This window comes from Hippocampus guttulatus, chromosome 10, assembly GCF_054856545.1.
Source record: "Hippocampus guttulatus isolate MCC_2025c chromosome 10, RoL_Hgut_1.0, whole genome shotgun sequence".
NCBI lineage: Eukaryota > Metazoa > Chordata > Actinopteri > Syngnathiformes > Syngnathidae > Hippocampus > Hippocampus guttulatus.
In genome coordinates, this window is record NC_141270.1 from 11,495,715 (window position 1) to 11,514,491 (window position 18,777).

Consider the following 18,777-nt stretch of genomic DNA (forward strand, 5'->3'; position numbering starts at 1 on the left):
GTTGTTTATCACTAAAGACATTAAAAATATAAAGAAACAGTGATGTCATTTTTGGCCACCCTTATCTGCAACAGACAATATGGGTTCTGTAGGCAGGCATAAATGCAGTGAATACTTTAATGTTTGCATACGAGAGTCCTGCATACTTTTCAAAGTGTGGCACTTTTGTAATGTGGCAAAACATGTCGTGTGTTTTGTATTTTATGGACGACGCTTTTCTCTCATGCAGTGACATAAGCTTTGTAGTGAGCACCTCTGTAAAGAGGAAAACACCCTAAAATGCCAACTAGGTTGAGGTGAGCATTAAGTAAAGTAAAGATGTCAAAATAAATTTTGGTGACTGTCGATCGCAGTTTTGGCACATTAGGCGACGTTTAAATTCCCACATTACGGGTTCAGACTGTCATGTTGCATAACTGTATGCTAAGTGAGAAAGGACATATTACATTAGTGTTGGCAACTAAAGAGACATTTGAACCATTTCACACAAAATTCCATGGGAGCCATAAACTCTTTGGAAATCTAAAATGAATAGAAATATTCTTTTCCTTTTGCTTTCCAATTCTGGAATGGACAATTCCTGAACCGGGTCGAAGCGATATGTCAGCCCATCTGCCATATTATTTGTGGCTTTAATATTAGAGATATAAATTTGGCAAATAATAAGCAATTCAAAAATAAAAGCCGACAAATCACTGTTGTACATCAAATATATCTGTTTAAAAAAAATCTTGATTGGTCATTTCATTTGGTCGTTTCTGTGTTTGCGTACTCATAAAACAATATTCTGTGAGCCTTGATTAATCAGTCAGAATGCTCTAAATTGACCGGCACTCAATAGCTTCACTCCTTTTTTTTTTTTTGAATAGCTGGCATTTCAAGTTTAAAAAAATTTGACCATAAGTGTATCCACGGTTGTTCTAGCTGATCTTCGAGGCGCTGCACAGTCAAGAGCCCAGAGGCTACGTTGTGGGTTGGATCATCGCCATCAGTCTGCTTGTAGGGATCCTCATCTTTTTGCTCCTAGCTGTGCTGCTATGGAAGGTAAAACTACTCATTGTATTTTTTTTTTATGTGTCAAAGGCTTTGTTATGTGTGTTTTGTCACTGGAGTTTGAAATCCAGGTGAGTGAGGTCTCAGCTTCGTGGAGCAGGTGAACAGTCGGTGGCGTCTCAATAAAAACACCAAACTCTCTCCTGGACTGCTTTTAGATCCACTTATTACAAACTAGCAAAAGGTCTTCCTTTCTATGTAATTACATTTATTGCACATGGCCTACTGTAATGGTAATGCCCGTCAAATGTTTTGCTCGTATATTTTGTTAATGTGTACTGTTAATGTAATCTCACTGCAGCAGTCCAAGGTGAACATTTTGTGTTTTTGACAGATGGGTTTCTTCCGTCGGCGGTATCGCGAGATCATCGAGGCCGAGAGGAACAGGAAGGACAGCGATGATAGCTGGGATTGGATGGAAAAGAACCACTGAGACTCATGCTGGCAAAGGTGGTGAGGGTCCCTGTGCCGCCAAAGAGATTTCGGGATCGGGTCGTGGTGAATTCAATGGCATGGGGCTCCTTTTCAGCCCTGCCACCGGGCCCATCAAGCCTTCCATATGTGGAAGAAGAAGAATATTCTCCATATTTTCTGGAGACTTGATATGTTTTGGGGGGGGGGTCCCCAGGAACTTTCGAGGTGACAGCGTGGCCTGCCAGAGGATGATGAACTACGACAATTTGCAGCTGGCGGCATGGAGCCGCCGGTTAAAAGTCCGAATGTGGATACTGGTGGACAACAAAAACCTCAGGGCTGTGTTACATAGCAACTTTATTTTTGTACACTTTAAGCCATATTGTGCAAAAAGTGGTCATGGAGAGGAGTTTGGGCCATTGTGTCTGTAGTATGTTTTCCTAAAAGCACTGATGTCTGATATGCCTGAATGCCTCAGCTACGGAGTATATCCTGCCCAGAACAGATTAGACGTATTCCTTATATTGAGAGTGGGCGATTGTGTCTTCACATTGACCATCGTTGAAAGCTATTGTTGTCGTCGAGACACAAAAAAAAACACACGCACACACGGTTTAAAACACTGTAGCCTCTGCTGGTGTCTGCAGAGTTGGCCCGCAAGTGCAGTGAATGCGCTGGCTGAGGCCGTTAGAAATAGTAACACTTTATGGGTCATGCTTTTTCATCTTCTACACCGGTGTTTGCCAACATTTCTTGAGCCAAGACACATTTTCACATTCATCTCGAGTGGCATCAGCATTGATAAGCAAGTACTGTAGCTCACTCTCGGTGATGTTTCGTGTGAAGGATTTTTGCTTGTGTAATGTGTTAATGTTTCCTAAAATCAGTGCTAGGTATGAAGATGACCAACCCCAAAATAAATAGCAGTAAATAGCAACTCACTGGCCACAACATTAGGTACACCTTTATGTTCTCATTTCATCTGCTGCAGTGGAACCGCCGAAGTGGAACTTAGTCCGTACCATTATACCAGTTGTACTAATTTCAAAACAAAAATAAAGAAAATTAATTTATCCTATTCTTTAATTTAGTATCTTGATAAAACCTTTATTAAACTGTACAGACATGATTTAACAAGCACTTTTTAATCATCTTAACGGCCATACAAGCATAAAAAGAAGTTAACCACTGTATAACAAAACTAAATACAAATAGTAAAACGACACCACTTTTTTACACAATAACAAGCACTTCATTCTGTTTAGGCAGCGTTTTTTTTTAGATCGATTCGATTTGATTGCGCTGACGTACCTAATGTTGTGCCCAGTGTATCCTAATGGATCATGTTCTAAATTCTCAATGAAATGTTTAACTTGATACAATGAGATAAGATGATGTTATGATTTATGTGCGCGCTGATCCCGATTCGACGACAGCTGCGAGTATTGAGTTTGACTATGATGTTTAAGTATACTAAAACTGTAGTTATAGTATCGTATGGAGTCTGGAGTAAGAAACCTGAGCTTCATGGCCCACCGCAGCCTGATGTATGTGTGGGATTGGACCCCCTCATGGGTCTGTAGTGTGAGTCATGCCCTAAAAATAGGTGGTGATGGGCTACATTAAATAATGACACATGAATTAGCCTTTTAGGGCTTTATTTGACAAGAACAGAAGCAAACCGTCAGGCGAATAATAATATAGTTGCTGTCGTCCAATTGCCTCACAGCTTTGGGGCCTGGGTGACTGAGAATCTACACAGATGTAAAGAAATATTTTAGCAAGTACATTATTTCTTTGGGATATTGTGACTCAAAGTTTAAAAAAAAGAAAAAGACTTGGGCAATTATTCTCTTGGGATCACGAAACATTACCGAACTGCTTCCAATAAAGTGTTTAACTGCGCTCAGCCATGCCATTTTGATTTAATGCAGAATACAGTGAAAGGGAATGTATATAAAATGACCCCCAACATGTAACATCTGTAAGTATTTTAAACATTTGAAGACCTCCAGTGCAAATTTAGATTTTGGTTTAAATGTACCGGTAATTCAGACTTTCTTCAGGGCTGCAGTGTTGAGAGGCACACTAAGATTTTTTTGAACTTCCTGTTGTGTTGTATTAATTGGACTGGCCAGCTTATGTTACCAATGAATTCCACTGTCTTGACAGCATATACTTGGTACACCGTCACGTCTTCAGTCCGCTTCATTGCTGATTCAAACCTGAACGCCGAACCAAGGGACACTTGACGTTTCGCTTTGTTGGGGGTGAATTTGAACTGTGATGGAAATATTTTTTGGTGGTTTCTTATCACCCTTAGTCACACTTTTGGAGGTGGGGGGGGGGGGGGGGGGGTGTTCTCGGTATACTACTGTTGCGGATTATCATTTCCATTATAGAGTGTTGGATGTTTTTAAAATGGTGTTTAAATTGTATATTTATCAAATCATGAATAATTTTACAGTGGAAAAAACCCAATGTTGTTTTCATGAAGTTGATCGACGGTGTCTGGCGCCCTCTATTGGTTGTTGAGCACCAAACGAGCACATGATCATGCTAGGAAACGGAACTCATGGAACGTTTGATATATTTAAACTTTCTCAAAAACACGTTTTTGAGAGCCTCATTTAAGAGGTACTTATTTTTTTAATTAACAGTCTTTGTTTTATTTTTTGTTAGTGATCAAAACAGTGCGCCAATTCAGTCGATGAAAAATATACTATACAATATAAATATATTATGAAGTCCATTAAACATATAGAATTTCTAAAGACGTAGTGTTAAAATAAAATAAGTAGATAAATTGAGCAAAAATTAGCTAGGTTATCAAACTACAAAATTATTGAAATTTTGGGGCACTGTCAACATATAAATGTTTTACAAAGTAAATTTTGGTATTGACTCAAAACAAAAAAACTAATAATAAAATCTGAAGCCTTTTCAGCATTGCAAACGAATTTATAATTGTATATTACAGTAATCTATCATTTTTTGGTACATCTGAGAAAAAACAGCTGTATCAAAACGTCTGCCTTTTACTCAAGATTGTCACTGTCAATGGGGGGGGGGAAAGAAATTGGTGTGTCTGTTTGGTCATGTGACACCCGTTGCTTGGAAATCGAGCACATGCTGGAGGCTGCACTGAATTATTAACAAACTGCATAGAAGTATTAGTTGGACTAGCCAGAATCTCTGTAGACTATAAGTATGTATTCATCACTGGTCCATGGCCTCTTAAGGACAGCCGCAGCAGACCAGGTGGTCGCTCCGTTTGCATGTCACCTGTGTCATCTTGTGCTGTTGTGTGACAACTTGGAGGATCACGAACACTTCAGCCAGTTAGAGGAGGCAGCTCGGACTGTGGCTAAAGCTACTGACAACATGGCTGCAGTGGCCTCTAGGTATGTATTTTGTGAAATTGGATGATTTCAATGCCGGACTCCCTTACTTGGCACAACACATGGTGGGTATTAGTGCAGTGGCTGGGACGCAAACCTACGCTGCCTGCATGAAAGGAAGCAGCATGTACCACGACAACAGCACATTAGGAACCGCTGGTGTAATATACGGTTGAGTCAAATCACCACCAAATTAACACCAGTTTGTCCATTCCCAGACAAGTCAGTGATACTGATGATGATGTGCTGCGTAAGGAGATGGCCTCCCTGCTGGAGCCCATCACGCTGTCGGGCCAACATGTGCTGCTGGCGGCCCAGAAGCTCAGCATCCAGCCCAGTTTGACGGCGCACAAAGAGGAACTCATTGCTGCTGCACAAACTGTTTTCCTCGGTGTAGTCAAAGTAAGGCGTGAATTAGAGGTGTCAAAATAAATGGATTAATTGACAACTAATCAATTAACCAATTAATTGACCGCTATTTTATCAATGAATTGAGTAATCATTTCATGCCATTTTTTTCCAACTTCAAACTGTCTAAATTCTCTGATTTCAGCCTCTCAATAGTAATTACTGTCTTGATGTCTGTAGTACTTCAGGACTTTTGTGTTTAATCAACATAAGACATGTGCAAACATTTGCTTTTACTTTGAATTGAAACAGTTTCAGAAAGGTTGGCGAGTACAATATCTGACCTTTTATTGTGGCATTGCTTTATTGTTGTTTTTACCACAAAGCAATACCAAATTTTTAAAAATTGCTGAATTAAAATTAGCGGGAGTCTGCATTTTTAAAAAATGGTTTTGTGATACACTTTAATGCAAAATATAACTTAACCCGATTATTTGATTCATTGAGATGGGATAATCATAAGGAGGGTGGGGCCGGGGGATGGGCAGTATATTCATGAAGAAATTATAACTTTACAAAGACAATAATAATTTGCAGTGGGGTAGAACTGCAGTGCGTCATACTGAGAGCTGTAATTTTAACACTTATTAGCATAGTCTGTTATCCAAGGGACTTTCTTGTTTTTCCTCTTTCAGGTTCTGCTCGTGCATGACGACTCTGTAGTGAGAGAAGTTCTTGCAGCTGCCGCTCAAGTGTCCAAGCATCTCTCTGAGCTCGCCTCCTGCTCAGACATTCAGTCCCTGGTTAAAGTCCTTCAGGAGTTTTCTGATGCCTTGCTTCTGCTCAGCCGCCTGACAGCGGAGCGTGCGGACTCCTTAAAGGACCCCCAACAGACCCAAAAACTTGGAGACTCCTTGGAGACCCTGAGGAGGTGCATGCCCATGATGCACACTGCGACCTGCACCACCATCAAGCACCCGATGAGCAAGGAGGCCCAAGCTGCCAAGAGCTACATACTTGACAAGGTGAGGAGCACGATCGATGACATTGTTCGCACCCTGACAAGTGAATATCAGACAGGACCACTGGGAGCTTGTGGTTTTTATACAGAGAAGAGGAAACGTTTGTCACAGTTACTGGAAGATTGTTCCAACTCGTCGGTCCTGCCGTGTGGGGATTTGGACACCCTGATGCGAGATCTTGTCTTCCACGGTATGACCGTGGCCAACTGTTCTCGAAGAGAGTTCCAGCAAAGTTTAGTGCTCCACAGTCGACACATTCTCCACTTGTGGTCTGACATAAAACTGATCATAAAGTCCCCCAACAATCTTGAGGAGCATCTCGCGAACATCTGCGCCTCGTTGAAGGAGCTTCTAAAAGATTTCGATGGAGCAATGATGGCCGCCATTCTACATCAACTGTTCGACACATTTCTGGCTGCGGCATCTGCATTTGAAGAATTTTCTCGAATGGTGAGGCAATTTCTGGTTGCAGATTCCTCCATCGAGCCCGAGCTGAGCTTTCTTCAGTCACCGGTGGAAGAGTTCATATCCTACTTGGATAGACTGATCCAAGTTGCCAGCTTTTTCTCTGCCGCAGCCAATGACGCAAAGAGCCTAGAAAATATGGAGCACTCCCGAGTGTGTCTCACCAGACTCCAAGCTCAAATTGCTCCTTTGTCTCTTGAACTGGCTGACAACTCCATGCAAACGCTTCAGAAACTTCATGAAATGTTTCCCATATGGGAAGAAGTGATTAACCAGCTAGTGGAGGCTCTCAGCTACGTGATGGATATCAAGGAGTTTACGAGTCTAGCCATTAAAGAGATAGCGAATGATCGCAGTGGTTGTGACGCCGCATACAGACAGCAAAGCTACGAGCTCTTTAGTGAACACGCGGCCAACCTAATATGTCGCATGCGGCTGGTGACACACTTAGTCAGGACACACTTGGACCGCAGCGAGGACCCCATCTACAGGAACGGCCTCCTGGTTCTGCTGAAACAAGCTCAACTGTGTCAAAGAAAAACCAACCAATCAGTGAGCGACATGCTTTTAGGTGACAGTCTGAATGTGGAGCACTATTCGACCTTTTCTGACAATGCTTCTGATCTTTTTCGCCAATTTAAAGTCCTCCGAGAGGGATTAGATGGCCACCAGCATCCACATCTACTCAGTCCTTTGCGAGAAGGTGCCCGTCAGACTGATCTCTTGGAAGATGAGCCGTCTGATCTGAATGACGATCGTGGGCTGAGACGTTTGGATTCCTCCATTCTGGATTTGATTGAGACAGAAACGGAACGCGAGGAGGACGAGGACTCAGACGGAGAATGCGTGGAAGTGGAGCTGTCTCCTAGATGTGATGATGATTTAGAAGAACCCAAAAGGATCCAGATGCCTTTCAAATTTGAACTTTTACCCCTCCTAAAAGAAGTTGTGACTGTGACTAAAGAAAAAGACGTTGCGGTCCTCAGCCGAGTGTGCACCGGTGTTCTCGAGCTGTCAAACTGCTACTCCCAAGCAACGAGAGAAGCTTTAGCCATCAAAGACGATGTCGACTGTAAGAATTTGGAAAGCTTTCGGGCTCAACTGGTGTCACTGACACCGCTGCTGGTCCAGACCGCTCAAGAGACGGCGATGAGCTCGTCGCCGGGCACGGAGAACGTCTGTAGACTCTGTACGCAGTTTTCAGACCTCATCGACACCATTCGCAAGGTTCTGCTGCCAGGAAGCGAACCTTGGTTTCACGCCGTTTACGCCGAGCTGAGGCGAGCTCAATCAACTAAGACGGACGTGAAACAGCAGCTCAGTGAAATGATGAACCAGTGTGCGGACACCGTGCAGCTGCTCACAACAGTACATATAACCCCTCAAAGTGGAAACCAGGAGACACTGACACTTTTGCACAACAAATTGAACAAAGCCCAGAACAACACAAGACATCTGATAGAGTTCGGGGTCTTATCTGATGTTCAGCTCGAACAGCTCGAGGGTCTGTGCGTCCTCTGGGGTCTATCCGTTCGCATTTTGTTCAATTCTCTGGACAGGGTTTTAGGAATGTCCGGAGCTATGAGCCAACACACTCCTCACAAGCAACTTTCCATCTTATCGGAGAACTCGCTGAGAATCCAGGAGGCAGCAAGGCTCACCAGTCTAATTTGTAAAAGTGCTTTTAAATCCAAAGAGTTGACGTCTTACCAGAGCGAGGTGAAGACGCTGACTGAGCGCTACCTTCGAGCCGCAGAGGAACTCGGCGTAATGCCTCGTGTCATGCAGCTCGCAAAGTCAGAGCTCCTTCAGAGGAATCTTATCATTAAGATGAAAGAGCTCTCGGGGCTTTTGAGTAAAGCAAATAAATATTATGACACTCCACTCCAAAATCTGGTCGGCATTGTTGATTTGATAGTAAAGCAAACTGAGAACAAATCAGATGAAGCGCAGCAAAGACTTGAACACTCCGCTAATTCACTTCTGGAAAGGGTGAAAGATGCTTGCAAAAAAGTGGAGGAGAGTTTCAACTACATGAGGGATTCCCGTGAACGTGCCAACCTGCGCTCCCTGAACACACATCTGTCATTTCTGATGTCTGAAATCATCAGCATGGTGCGTCTCATGGCACAGACCTGCTCCATGAGTGACACATTCAACCTGGAAATGAAGATTCAGTGCTGGTCAGCCCAAGCGCACTATGTGGTAGAGGAGATCAGTAAGCAAGATGGAATCCACCAGGAGGTAAAGGAGAACATCAGAGCAAGTCTTCAGGGCACCACCACTGGTGGATGTTTCCAGAATGTCTTCATGAAATGCAACGAAAAGACAAATAAAGTTTTTTGGCAGGCATGTGAAGTTGCTGCAGAATCAAAGATGTCACCTTGGATTCAAGATGGATCCACAAGTACAGCAAAGGATGTAAGTATGGAGTTTTCAGGTTAGATTCAATCGAAACTTAAAATGACCACAGAAAAGTTTGTATTAGTGAAGTAGTGGCCATGAAGTAGCTGTGGCTCCGAACTGGTCTGTCGGAAAGCAAATTGTGCGCATGTTCTGTCTATATTGAGGCCATAATTTCACTTTCCAATGTCATGTCCGAGGCTCTGCTTAAGATTATCCACGTCGTTTCTTTGCAGGTTGCTTCTAGTTTCAAAGAAGCGTCCGCACTGACATCCACCTCTTTTTTGCTGAAACAAGAAAGTGCCAGTTGGGATCCCAACGACAACAAGATAGTCCAAGAGACCAGGAAGATGGCAGACACACTGTACAACATGACCCAGTACCTGAGGAATAGAGGCCCAATACTGGTAAGAACCACCAAAGGGTACTTGTATGGATTTTGCTTTTAACTGTCATGCGTGTTAATTAATCTTTTGAGCTTTGGGTTTCCCCCTCTTAGAATAAAGAAGCGTTTGTGTGTGCAGCCAAAGACGTGATGTCAAATGGACAATTGGTTACCAACTTTATTCAAGTTATAGCCAACCACTGCCTGGATGCACAGTGTGCACTGGAACTGTCCCTCACCGTGGAGCAGATTCTCACCATTACCAACCAGCTCAGCATCCTTTCCAGGTCAGAATAAGCAAACAGGCTGAAAACAAAACAAGAGGATGAAAAAAAAACCTGTAATGATCTTTTGTATCGCAGTGTCAATTCTGTAACACCTGGCTGTAAATCATCTGATGAGATCCTGGTGAAAAACACACAGAATCTCCTCCGCACAGTCCTGAAGGGGGTTCATGCAGCAGAGACCGCCTGCATCACAGTAAACAGGACAGACCCGCATTTACGTATTATGGAATGACGTTCAAGATTTTGTTCAAAGGCGCGTGATTTTTCTTGTTTGAGGGTTTAAAGCAGCCAGAGCCAAACTCGGATGGAGCCGAAGCGACCGCTTTGTTTTTCCAGTGGAAGAAGAACCTGGAGATCCACCGAGCCCAGCAAACCTCCAACCCAAAAACAGATGAGCTGGGTTTGAGGAAGATTTCATCGCACTCCGTCATACCGAGTCTCGTAACTCCAGTACAAGATGGCTCCAACTTGACGCTTCAGTGGAAAGGTCACAGTAATAGAGCTTTATCACAATATTTGCTTTAAGGAGATCATCCCTCATTTTGGCTCTGTTCCCAGAGGGAAGTTGTGTCATTTATTGTGGTTGTAGTTTTCAGTCGCATAGCGCTGCATCGCTTCATAGCCACAGGGGCTATTAATTATTATACATTGTGCCCCTCTTGTATTACCAACACAAAACACTAAACCCACATTGACTGAAAGAGATTTGTACATTCGTACGGTACTGTATTGAGAGACAAAGTATTTCATTAGCGACTGTCACGTAGCTGCAGTAAAATCAATTTCCACTCTTTTATGTCAGGTTGTAGTGTAAACATTTAATTCACATCAAGATATGTACAGTGGACTGAATTTAAAAACTGATGAAATGTCCACAGAAAATGAAGGTCATCCACATATACACATACAATGAACATGTCATTTCAACAGTTGTGAAAACAATCTAAAAAAGTTCCAATATGGCTTAAAATAATCACACAAACTCATTTTGAGGACAGTTTGATATCAAAAACATATTTAAAATTAAAAACAACAAAAAAAAATGTTACAATGTTATTTACAAGTCCATCGCAATAACTGTAGCAGTGCAGTTCCACAGGAAAATACCTTTCAGTAGGTCAATTTTGACGTCATTTCTAAATTAAAAAGCAACGTGGATCATATGTAATATTGCAATTTTTTGAAATGATGGATTTGGGGTTTTCATTAGCTGGAAGCTATAATAACCATTACAGTTATAAAATGTTGAGAAATTAATAATAGGATATTCTAATTTCTTGTGATTGAGCCATTACATTTGGTGTAATATACAAGCTTGTCACGGTAGAAAATATGTTATGAAATGTTTCATGGATTTTATAACCTGAAAGCATGGAGACCACATGACCATAAAAATATGATCAGAACAATCTATTTTATACACATTTAAATTGAGACACTAAACGTAGTGAAACATCCACCTCACATTACAAATAGAAATATACTGTAGGGAAACGCAAAAACAAAAGGGTAATGATTCACTTTTTTTTTTTTTTGGCCAAATGAACAATTAACTAAACCAAAAAGACATGAACATGCTCAATCCCATACCATCCACTTATGACTGTGTATAAAGTGAACGCACATGTAAATATACAAAGATATTTATAGCTTAGTAATGATTGGCATGTGTCGCCAATATAACAATTCAATGCAGTTTACTGGGAGAAAGGAGAAGCGGTGGGGTCAAAGGTCTTGAAGACTTCTTTGAGAGTCCTGTCTTCGAGCTCCTCCTCATTGAGCTGCTTTGGTGCCTCCACAGGAACTTCTTTCTGCTCCTTCTCTTCCTCTGCATCATCTAGTGCCCCTGCAGAACCTGATCCTGCCAGTTTGGCCTGCCTGCCGTCAGCGTATTGGGGTCGGATCAAGCCTGCAAGAGCCTGCATGGGCAGATTATGCACTGCGTAGGGGGTGATGATCGAATCCTGGGGGGGTGGGTGTAGACTGTCGTGATCAGAGGCAGCGTCTGTGGTTTTCGTCTCCTCCAAAGAGACGCGGTCTTGACTTGGGGAGTCGGGTTGTGTTGGAGGACCGTCTTTCTTCACTGGATGTTTGAGAATGCCAGCTTTTTTCGGAGGCTCTGCCTGATCCTTCTGAAATGGCTCAGTCTGATTGCGTGGGTCGTACAGACTGATGCCTCCAAGGATTGCTGCGGGGCTTTCCAGGACCCCCCCAGATGAAGCCAGGCGTGGTGCGTAGGGTGGCAGCCTCTCCAAAAGGGAAGAGCAAGCACCTATCTTTTGTAACCTGGGTTCCACAACTCCTCCAGTAGCTTCCTTCTGACCCAGCAGCTTGGAGTCCAGACTTCCCGTACGCCTGATTCTGGGGTCTAAATTCTTTTGCTGACGTGGATCAACAGGTCTCTCCGTTGAGGATCCAGATGGCAGACGAACGAGACGTTCCTTTAAACGAGCAGCCGCCAATCTGGGGTCAGTCGGTGGCGGACTGGAAGCAGACGGGTGGTCTGACACGCTTGTTTTGTTCATCTGAGCATCAGCGATTAGAGGTGGCAGGGGTAGATTGATGCAATGCTCCTGTTTGGGTATCAGAGAAGGAATCAGGTCTTCAGGGGCCCAGATCACCGTTTGGGCAAAGGCCGGACGTTGAAGCAGTATGTCCACTCGAATATGGCTGAACTGTTTCAGCTGGCAGCGAGGATCCCGCAGCACCACGCCTGGACTGGCCTCCAATGGGATGAGGACTGCTCTGTCTCGGAGTTCCCTCTCCCCTTCATCATCCTCATCTCCAGTGGCCTTTTTTGGGACAGTCGGCTGGTTTTGCTGGCGGTAGGTGGTCGACTCCATAGGCCTTGGTTTCCTGGGGTCCCTGGACAGTCTTGGACCCAAACCTACATCAGAGTCCTTTTTCATATCAGAAGGTCTCTGCACCTTCACACGAGGGTCACTAGGTTGAGTTCTGTCCTTGACAAGCCGAGGGTCGCCCAGAGGTGTTGCAGGGGCCGGTGTTGGGGTCTTGGACTGCTGCATCTCACTCTGCCTCTTCAGACATTTTAGGATGGACGTGACACTACTCCCGCCCTCTTCGTCGCTGGAATACCAGTTTGTTGTTTCATCTAGAGGACAAGAACAGGTTGGACTGAGCTCCGTGCTTTTCATAGAACATCTTTTAGATCAGAAAGGACACTCGCCTCTGTTCATATTCTTATCATCTTGACTCTCTCCTATTTGTGGATCGCTCTCATGTGGCTTTGACTCTGGCTGGTGCTGAGTCAGGTGTAAAAGGATGGCTTTCTGCACTGCTGAAGGTAGAGACTGCAACTGGAGATCTGGACCTATCTGCTGCTGTAGGTTCTGGACCTGGTTCATTCCAGGTTCCACTAAAAAGAACAAAAATAAAGATCCATCACACCTTAAGTAACTCAAAATTCACACGAGTGGTAATCAGATACAAACCGTGATGGCCCACTGGTTGGTTTTGGAGCAAGTTGCTAAGGAGTTCTATTGGGTTCTGGCCCATCGATGGAAATGGGAAAATGCTCTGCGGCATTTGTAGTTCTGGTACTGCAGGTAATGGAGGCCTCTGTATATTCATCGGATGGTTTATATTTCCACGAAACACCGGCTGCTGACCAGGTAGAATCGGCTGCTGCAATGGGTATCCATGCGGCAGCTGCTGTCCAGGAGGGCTTTGGGTGCTCATGGATGGTCCTGTTGGGTAACCCAGAGAACTTGGCGACCCTAAGGATGGGACTGTGGTAGCATCAGAGGCTGAAGACACCAAAGCTCCACTTTGTGTTTCTTCCGATCCACCACTAATCTGGTCAGTGCATTCATTGGGATCCTGGGGGTTGGACTCACTGGTAAAGAGAAATTAATCACAATTAATTTGAAGTTGACTGATTAAAAGAAACAAAATAAATAAAATCAACTAACTGTTCCTTGCTTTTCCTTTGACTTACTTAAAGGCAATTTTCTGCGCTAGGTCAACTGTGGGTTGAACCTTGATTTCGAAGAGGGAGGGGATCTTGCCTCCCTGAGAAGACTCATCTGTGGGGCTGCTCTGACCCGGCGTGGGGAGCAAGCCCACACCTGGAGGCGGCTTGGGAAGAGGGGCGATGCCCTGTTTTCTCAGGTCCTCAAGCTCCAACTCATCCTCACGGGCATTCTCCTCCTCGGTATTAATGATCTTATCATGTGTACAAGAAGAAAAACTTTGAATTCGTTTTGGATTCTCATGCGCTTAAATATGTTTCACCTTATCGAGCAATTCTTTCGTCACGTCAGTCAGAGCATCATGGGAAAATTTGCAGTTGTCCCCTTGATAACATTTGGCTCCTGTGTGAAAGAACTTGCAAGGATATTCACATTCAGCCGCGAATTAAGGAGCCTTCCTGAATTGGCAGGTTACTTTTACAAGGTCATGGATGATTGTCACTGAAGGATATTGTGCATGTAAATGCAATGGTCTCCTTTGCTGCAGTATCCCTGGAGGTAGAACTTACAAAGTTCCTTCTTCTTATCGGGAATGACCAACTCATGCTCAAACTTGCACTGCTCTCCCTACAGGAAGAGAAGAGCGCTTATCCTTTCAGTTTAGTGTTTTTATACCATATAGTAAACAGTCAACGTCAGCCTTTGGCATTTGCAGATTTTTGGGGGAACAAAAACAGTGATGGCAGCAAAAGAAGCTTGTTCTTTTGCTGCCATCACTATTTTTGTGGCCATTACAGTCTACCAGCTTTGGGGCCAAGTGGGGTAATGCCCACGTTTATTCAGCAGGTACAGCACAATGCGCTAGAGTGGAACAAAAAGGTCATCTTGAGGAATGATTGGATTTAGCAATCCATTCATTTTCTTGACAGCTTGTCATTAATTCCCACGTTAAGACTGTGAAACAAGAGGGAGTAAAACTCTCAACCTGCTGTATGACTAAAGTCAAGAGAGCTCCTTGTGTATATTTTAATTAGATAACAATTTTTTCCCAAATTATTTATTATCGCTTGTATTATTATTATGTTCACCTTAGCATACAGCAGCTTGCAGTCAATTCAAGCGTGCTTATTCGATGTAGCGTACCTTGATGCAGCGACCCTCCAGAAAGTACTTGCAAATGTATCTTCCATTGTGTTCCACTGTGTGTTGACTGATAAATTCCTTGCTCATAATCAGTCGCTTCTTCTGAAAGCCGCAATTTTTGACATCCTGTCAAATAAATGGGAAGACATTAGAGCCCCACAACAATTTATTGGAAATCAAAGATTTTATGGGCCTACAGGAGCTGTATCTTCCATATCCTGGTCAATCACTCTGCCTCGTCCTCCGCGTCCCATCCAGGGTTTCCCCCCCCTCATCTTCTTGTGTTTATTGAGCATCCCTCGAACTCTTCCAGGTCCATTCCCTCTGCCTCTTCCTCTCTGCCCAACTGCGGGGAAACAAATCCGTGCTTGTTTATTGCTAATTAATTTGTTTGAGATGAAAGATTATTTCTCACATTGGTGTTTCATGCCCCTCATGTTCCCCCTCCTCCCCATCTGCTCCTTCGCATAGCGGCCCTTCCCCGGGCCAGATGTTGAATCTTTAGACTTGGTGTACTCTGACTCATCGTCATAATGATCCTCCTCATCTTCGTAGTTGTCGCTGTTATCGCTGTATTTGGGAAAATTGCAGCTTTTGTGAGGCGGCGACTTGTGCATGCTGCCGCGTGACGCTTTCTGGTCTCTTCCATGCTGAAAAATCAACAGTGACAAGTGACAATCATTAACCGCCTGCTTCAATACTGCCCAAGGTTGGGTGTGGACACACTCACCTGAGTATTCTGGCTGTCACACTCACGTCCGGATCCATGACTCGGTCTGTTTTTGGGTCTCTCGGGACGGTCGTAATCTGAGTCGTAGCTGTCAGAACTGGAGCTGCTCGAAGATGAGTGATGCTGAAAAGAGGGACAGAAACAACAAATTGAATAATGGAACCAATCCAACTTACATTGCAAGTCAAGTCACTTTACTTTTTGTCTGTCCCGTCTCCTCCTTTTCGACCTTCTCTTCTCTCTGGTCTTTTTGTAGCGTTTCCTTGAGTGCCTGTGAGACTTGTCTTCTTTTTCTTTTGTTTTGTCCCATTCCTTCTCCTTTGGCTTTTCTTTGTCTTCAGTCACCTCTGTGGACTCTTTGTTTTCCTCCTCTATCCCGATTCCCTCATCGTCTATTTCTCCATCTTCCAACTCTCCATCCTCTCTGAAACAAACCAATTAAAACATGAGTACTATAGGAGCTAACGTCCATGAATAAATCCAAACCTGTTTTTTTTAAACCTTTCCAACGGTTTGGCTTCTTCATTTCAGTTCCATCAAGTCCTCTCCATATGTCAATTGGTAATTTTTTTTATGTTTCCTACAGTTAATATGGATCATTTATGCCTTTAAAGGAGAAATACAAATAGAGAGATGCAAACTTGAACAAATGTACAAAATTTGAATAGCATGATTTTTGCTGGACAGCTTTTTTTTTCGATAAAGGTTGGAAAAGCCAAGGCAATTAATGTATGTGCAAAATTAACTGCCATGCATTTTCTACACTCTTTATACTTGCTTTTGAATCTTCAATTAAGCAAACACTTTTTGGGGAATGTGTGAGGAATAAAACCCTGCAAGATAGGGAGAAAATACAAACTCTACATAGGAAAGCCAGAGCTGAGATTCACACCCCATGCTGCCGGTGCAAAACACAAAAAGTGGTGTTTTCCTTCCTGCTCATTCCTCCTCTCGAAGCACCATCTCCGCCCAATCCCAGAAAACAACCGGAAAACGAGCCAGCCCATACTGCACCCGCAGCCTAAACACACACCCACTTTCTCAGAGCAGCTGTCCCTGCCACTTGAGTTGACATGCGGCCGATCGGATTTTGGTGCGTCCAATAAATTTGAAAATGTTTCTATATACCCCCTTGCAATTTGCCCAAATGGTAGTCATTGCTGTTTGGTGCACTGAATGAGTACTGTATTTTCAATATAATTCTGAAATGTTCTACTTTGTGAGCGGTCATTGAACACACCGCTAGTCTCTCAACAGAGGCTGGGTTTTAGTGAACCAGGCTCCTAGAATTAACTGTTGAAAATTACAATAGCATGATAACCATATGATCCTTTGATGCCAAAATTGTTTGCATATTTGGTGGAAAGTGGACCCAAGCTTACTCGTGGTTTGGCGCCTGCAGATTTGCATACTTTTTAAAAAATACATTCCTTATATTTTAGGGTTTTTTTCCCTTTTTTGTTTCTCAACCCCCCCATCCTGTTTTTTTTTGTTGTGGAAAATGTATATTGAATGTTTATCAGCATTTTTTTTGTCAATTTACTACTTTTTTTTTTTTTGCTCTTCAATTGTACATAGATTTTGCAAGCCCTATCTCCAACAAATAGTGGGGGTCCATTGTAGTTAGTTTGTTTAGAGAATCACAAGAACAAGCAAAATTAGGTTTGAAAGATTTGGCCTTTTTCTCTCATTGTATGGAATAAAACGGAATATATTTTAATACCAATCAAACAAGTACACTTCCAATGATTTGTTTTCATAAAGCACTTTTTGCCAATTAGTGATTGTGCTTGTCTAATAACGAAATAAATCAGACGATAAATGGAGCGACCATTTCATTCAGGATAACACCCAAGTTTAACATGAACATGGGGGAACGCTTCATGGATTATTAACTGTATTAGGACACGAAAGATATCACCCTAGTCTCAACACATGGTATGTAATATACGAAAAGCCATTTGAGCATTTATCTGATCTCTGAAATTTCCACCTGAAAGGTCCATGTATTAGTACACTCTTTGTGTCCTCTCTAGTATGACAATTCAGGACACTGGTAGAACATCATCTATTGTGTGGCATTTCTGCCCATTGGGAGGAAAGCCATGGCATTGTAATAGTACAACTACATGTTATTAGTGAGATAAAACAGCACTAGTTGACATCTGTTCACTACGAGTACCACTACTGAAGCATTAGATGATCTAGTAGAAGTGTCTCATGTACATGGACCTTAAGATGGATACAAATGATAGTATTGCCTGTCTTCCCACAGGCATTATCATCATCATCATCATCATCATCCTATGACCACTGAGTTAACATGGCTTCCTTGCAGTACCGCCTAGCGGCCAGCAGAGGAAAGAACGTTACAAAAATGGGCGTGTCCTACGTCATGTCTCCCTGCAGATGGCAACAACGCAGTCATGGATTCATCTCAACGCTACAGATAATTATGATGAGGCCATCGCATGGAAATGATCGTGAATGAGTAGTTTCGACAGACAGGAAGGCAGGCGGAAAGCTACAGGCGATACTCCAATGCACTGAAAAAGCATGCAAGTAACGTAAAGGGGGGCAGCAGGAATAAGTATAAACTGCCAAATGTATGATGAGGAAAAAACAGAAAACAAGCATGTCGAGGCACAGCACTGGAACGCACAGATGATTGTGTTAAGAATTGCATTAAGATTGTTACTCGACCTTTCGTCCCCTGCCAGCTCAGAGTCTGTCATGTTTTTGTCAAAAACAGGGGCTGGGGGACTGGAAACAAGGCTCACAGAGGCCATTGGAAATCAAATCTCTGTCCAGTACAAGAGTGAATTAACTCAAGCAGTCAATGAGGCGTTGTGTTGTGACAGATGCTGGAAGATGTTCAGACTGCAGGAAAACAAAAAACTCACGGTGTTTCATGTCTCGACTGAGACAGTGTACAGACATTCTCCTCTTTCATACCAATGACGTTTTAACTCTGTGAGCACAGCTCGATACCCCGCTTTGCTAATGTCCCGTCGGTTGACAGCTGCCATGGTGAAAGAAGTGAGGAAACGGAGGGAGAAACAATCTGTGTTGTAACCATGTTCGTTGATTTCAGCATCTTCACGGGATTTCTCAACAGCGATATCATCTCAAAATGGCTACTCTGCCCGTCGCGCACATTCCCAAATGGTGTATTCGTCCGCACGTTTCAAGCC

General features: G+C 43.2%; 3 protein-coding genes across 5 annotated transcripts in view; 2 read left to right on the forward strand and 1 right to left on the reverse strand.

The window, feature by feature from the left end:
• itga9 (integrin, alpha 9) overlaps window positions 1-3,372 on the forward strand; it is a 45,156-nt gene extending 41,784 nt beyond the window's left edge. Inside the window, exons 27-29 of one of the 2 annotated variants that reach the window (XM_086121317.1) lie at window positions 925-1,044; window positions 1,388-1,506; window positions 1,682-3,372. In XM_086121317.1, coding sequence (XP_085977443.1) covers window positions 925-1,044; window positions 1,388-1,486 — 219 coding nt within the window. In that variant the 3' untranslated portion in view covers window positions 1,487-1,506; window positions 1,682-3,372. Of the gene's footprint in view, window positions 1-924; window positions 1,045-1,387 lie in introns of both variants that reach the window. The other variant, XM_086121316.1, reaches the window with a different exon arrangement.
• A 1,486-nt stretch (window positions 3,373-4,858) lies between these two features.
• On the forward strand, window positions 4,859-18,717 carry LOC147199266 (uncharacterized). The gene is made up of 6 exons (XM_086121313.1): window positions 4,859-5,270; window positions 5,912-9,124; window positions 9,343-9,513; window positions 9,606-9,778; window positions 9,854-9,971; window positions 10,055-18,717. The coding sequence occupies exons 1-6, from the start codon at window positions 5,127-5,129 to the stop codon at window positions 10,301-10,303; spliced, it is 4,068 nt and encodes a 1,355-aa protein (XP_085977439.1). The 5' UTR covers window positions 4,859-5,126; the 3' UTR covers window positions 10,304-18,717.
• Window positions 10,576-18,741, reverse strand: zc3h6 (zinc finger CCCH-type containing 6). 2 transcript variants are annotated; one of them, XM_086121315.1, is made up of 12 exons: window positions 18,487-18,741; window positions 15,782-16,007; window positions 15,584-15,706; window positions 15,269-15,503; window positions 15,051-15,199; window positions 14,854-14,979; window positions 14,223-14,337; window positions 14,033-14,142; window positions 13,737-13,963; window positions 13,231-13,634; window positions 12,966-13,154; window positions 10,576-12,890 (listed from the first exon to the last, which is right to left on the reverse strand). In XM_086121315.1, the coding sequence occupies exons 1-12, from the start codon at window positions 18,534-18,536 to the stop codon at window positions 11,476-11,478; spliced, it is 3,369 nt and encodes a 1,122-aa protein (XP_085977441.1). In that variant the 5' UTR covers window positions 18,537-18,741; the 3' UTR covers window positions 10,576-11,475. The 2 variants fall into 2 exon arrangements, with proteins under 2 accessions (XP_085977441.1, XP_085977440.1); XM_086121314.1 differs by having other exon boundaries at window positions 18,287-18,741.
• Between the last annotated feature and the right edge of the window lie 36 nt (window positions 18,742-18,777).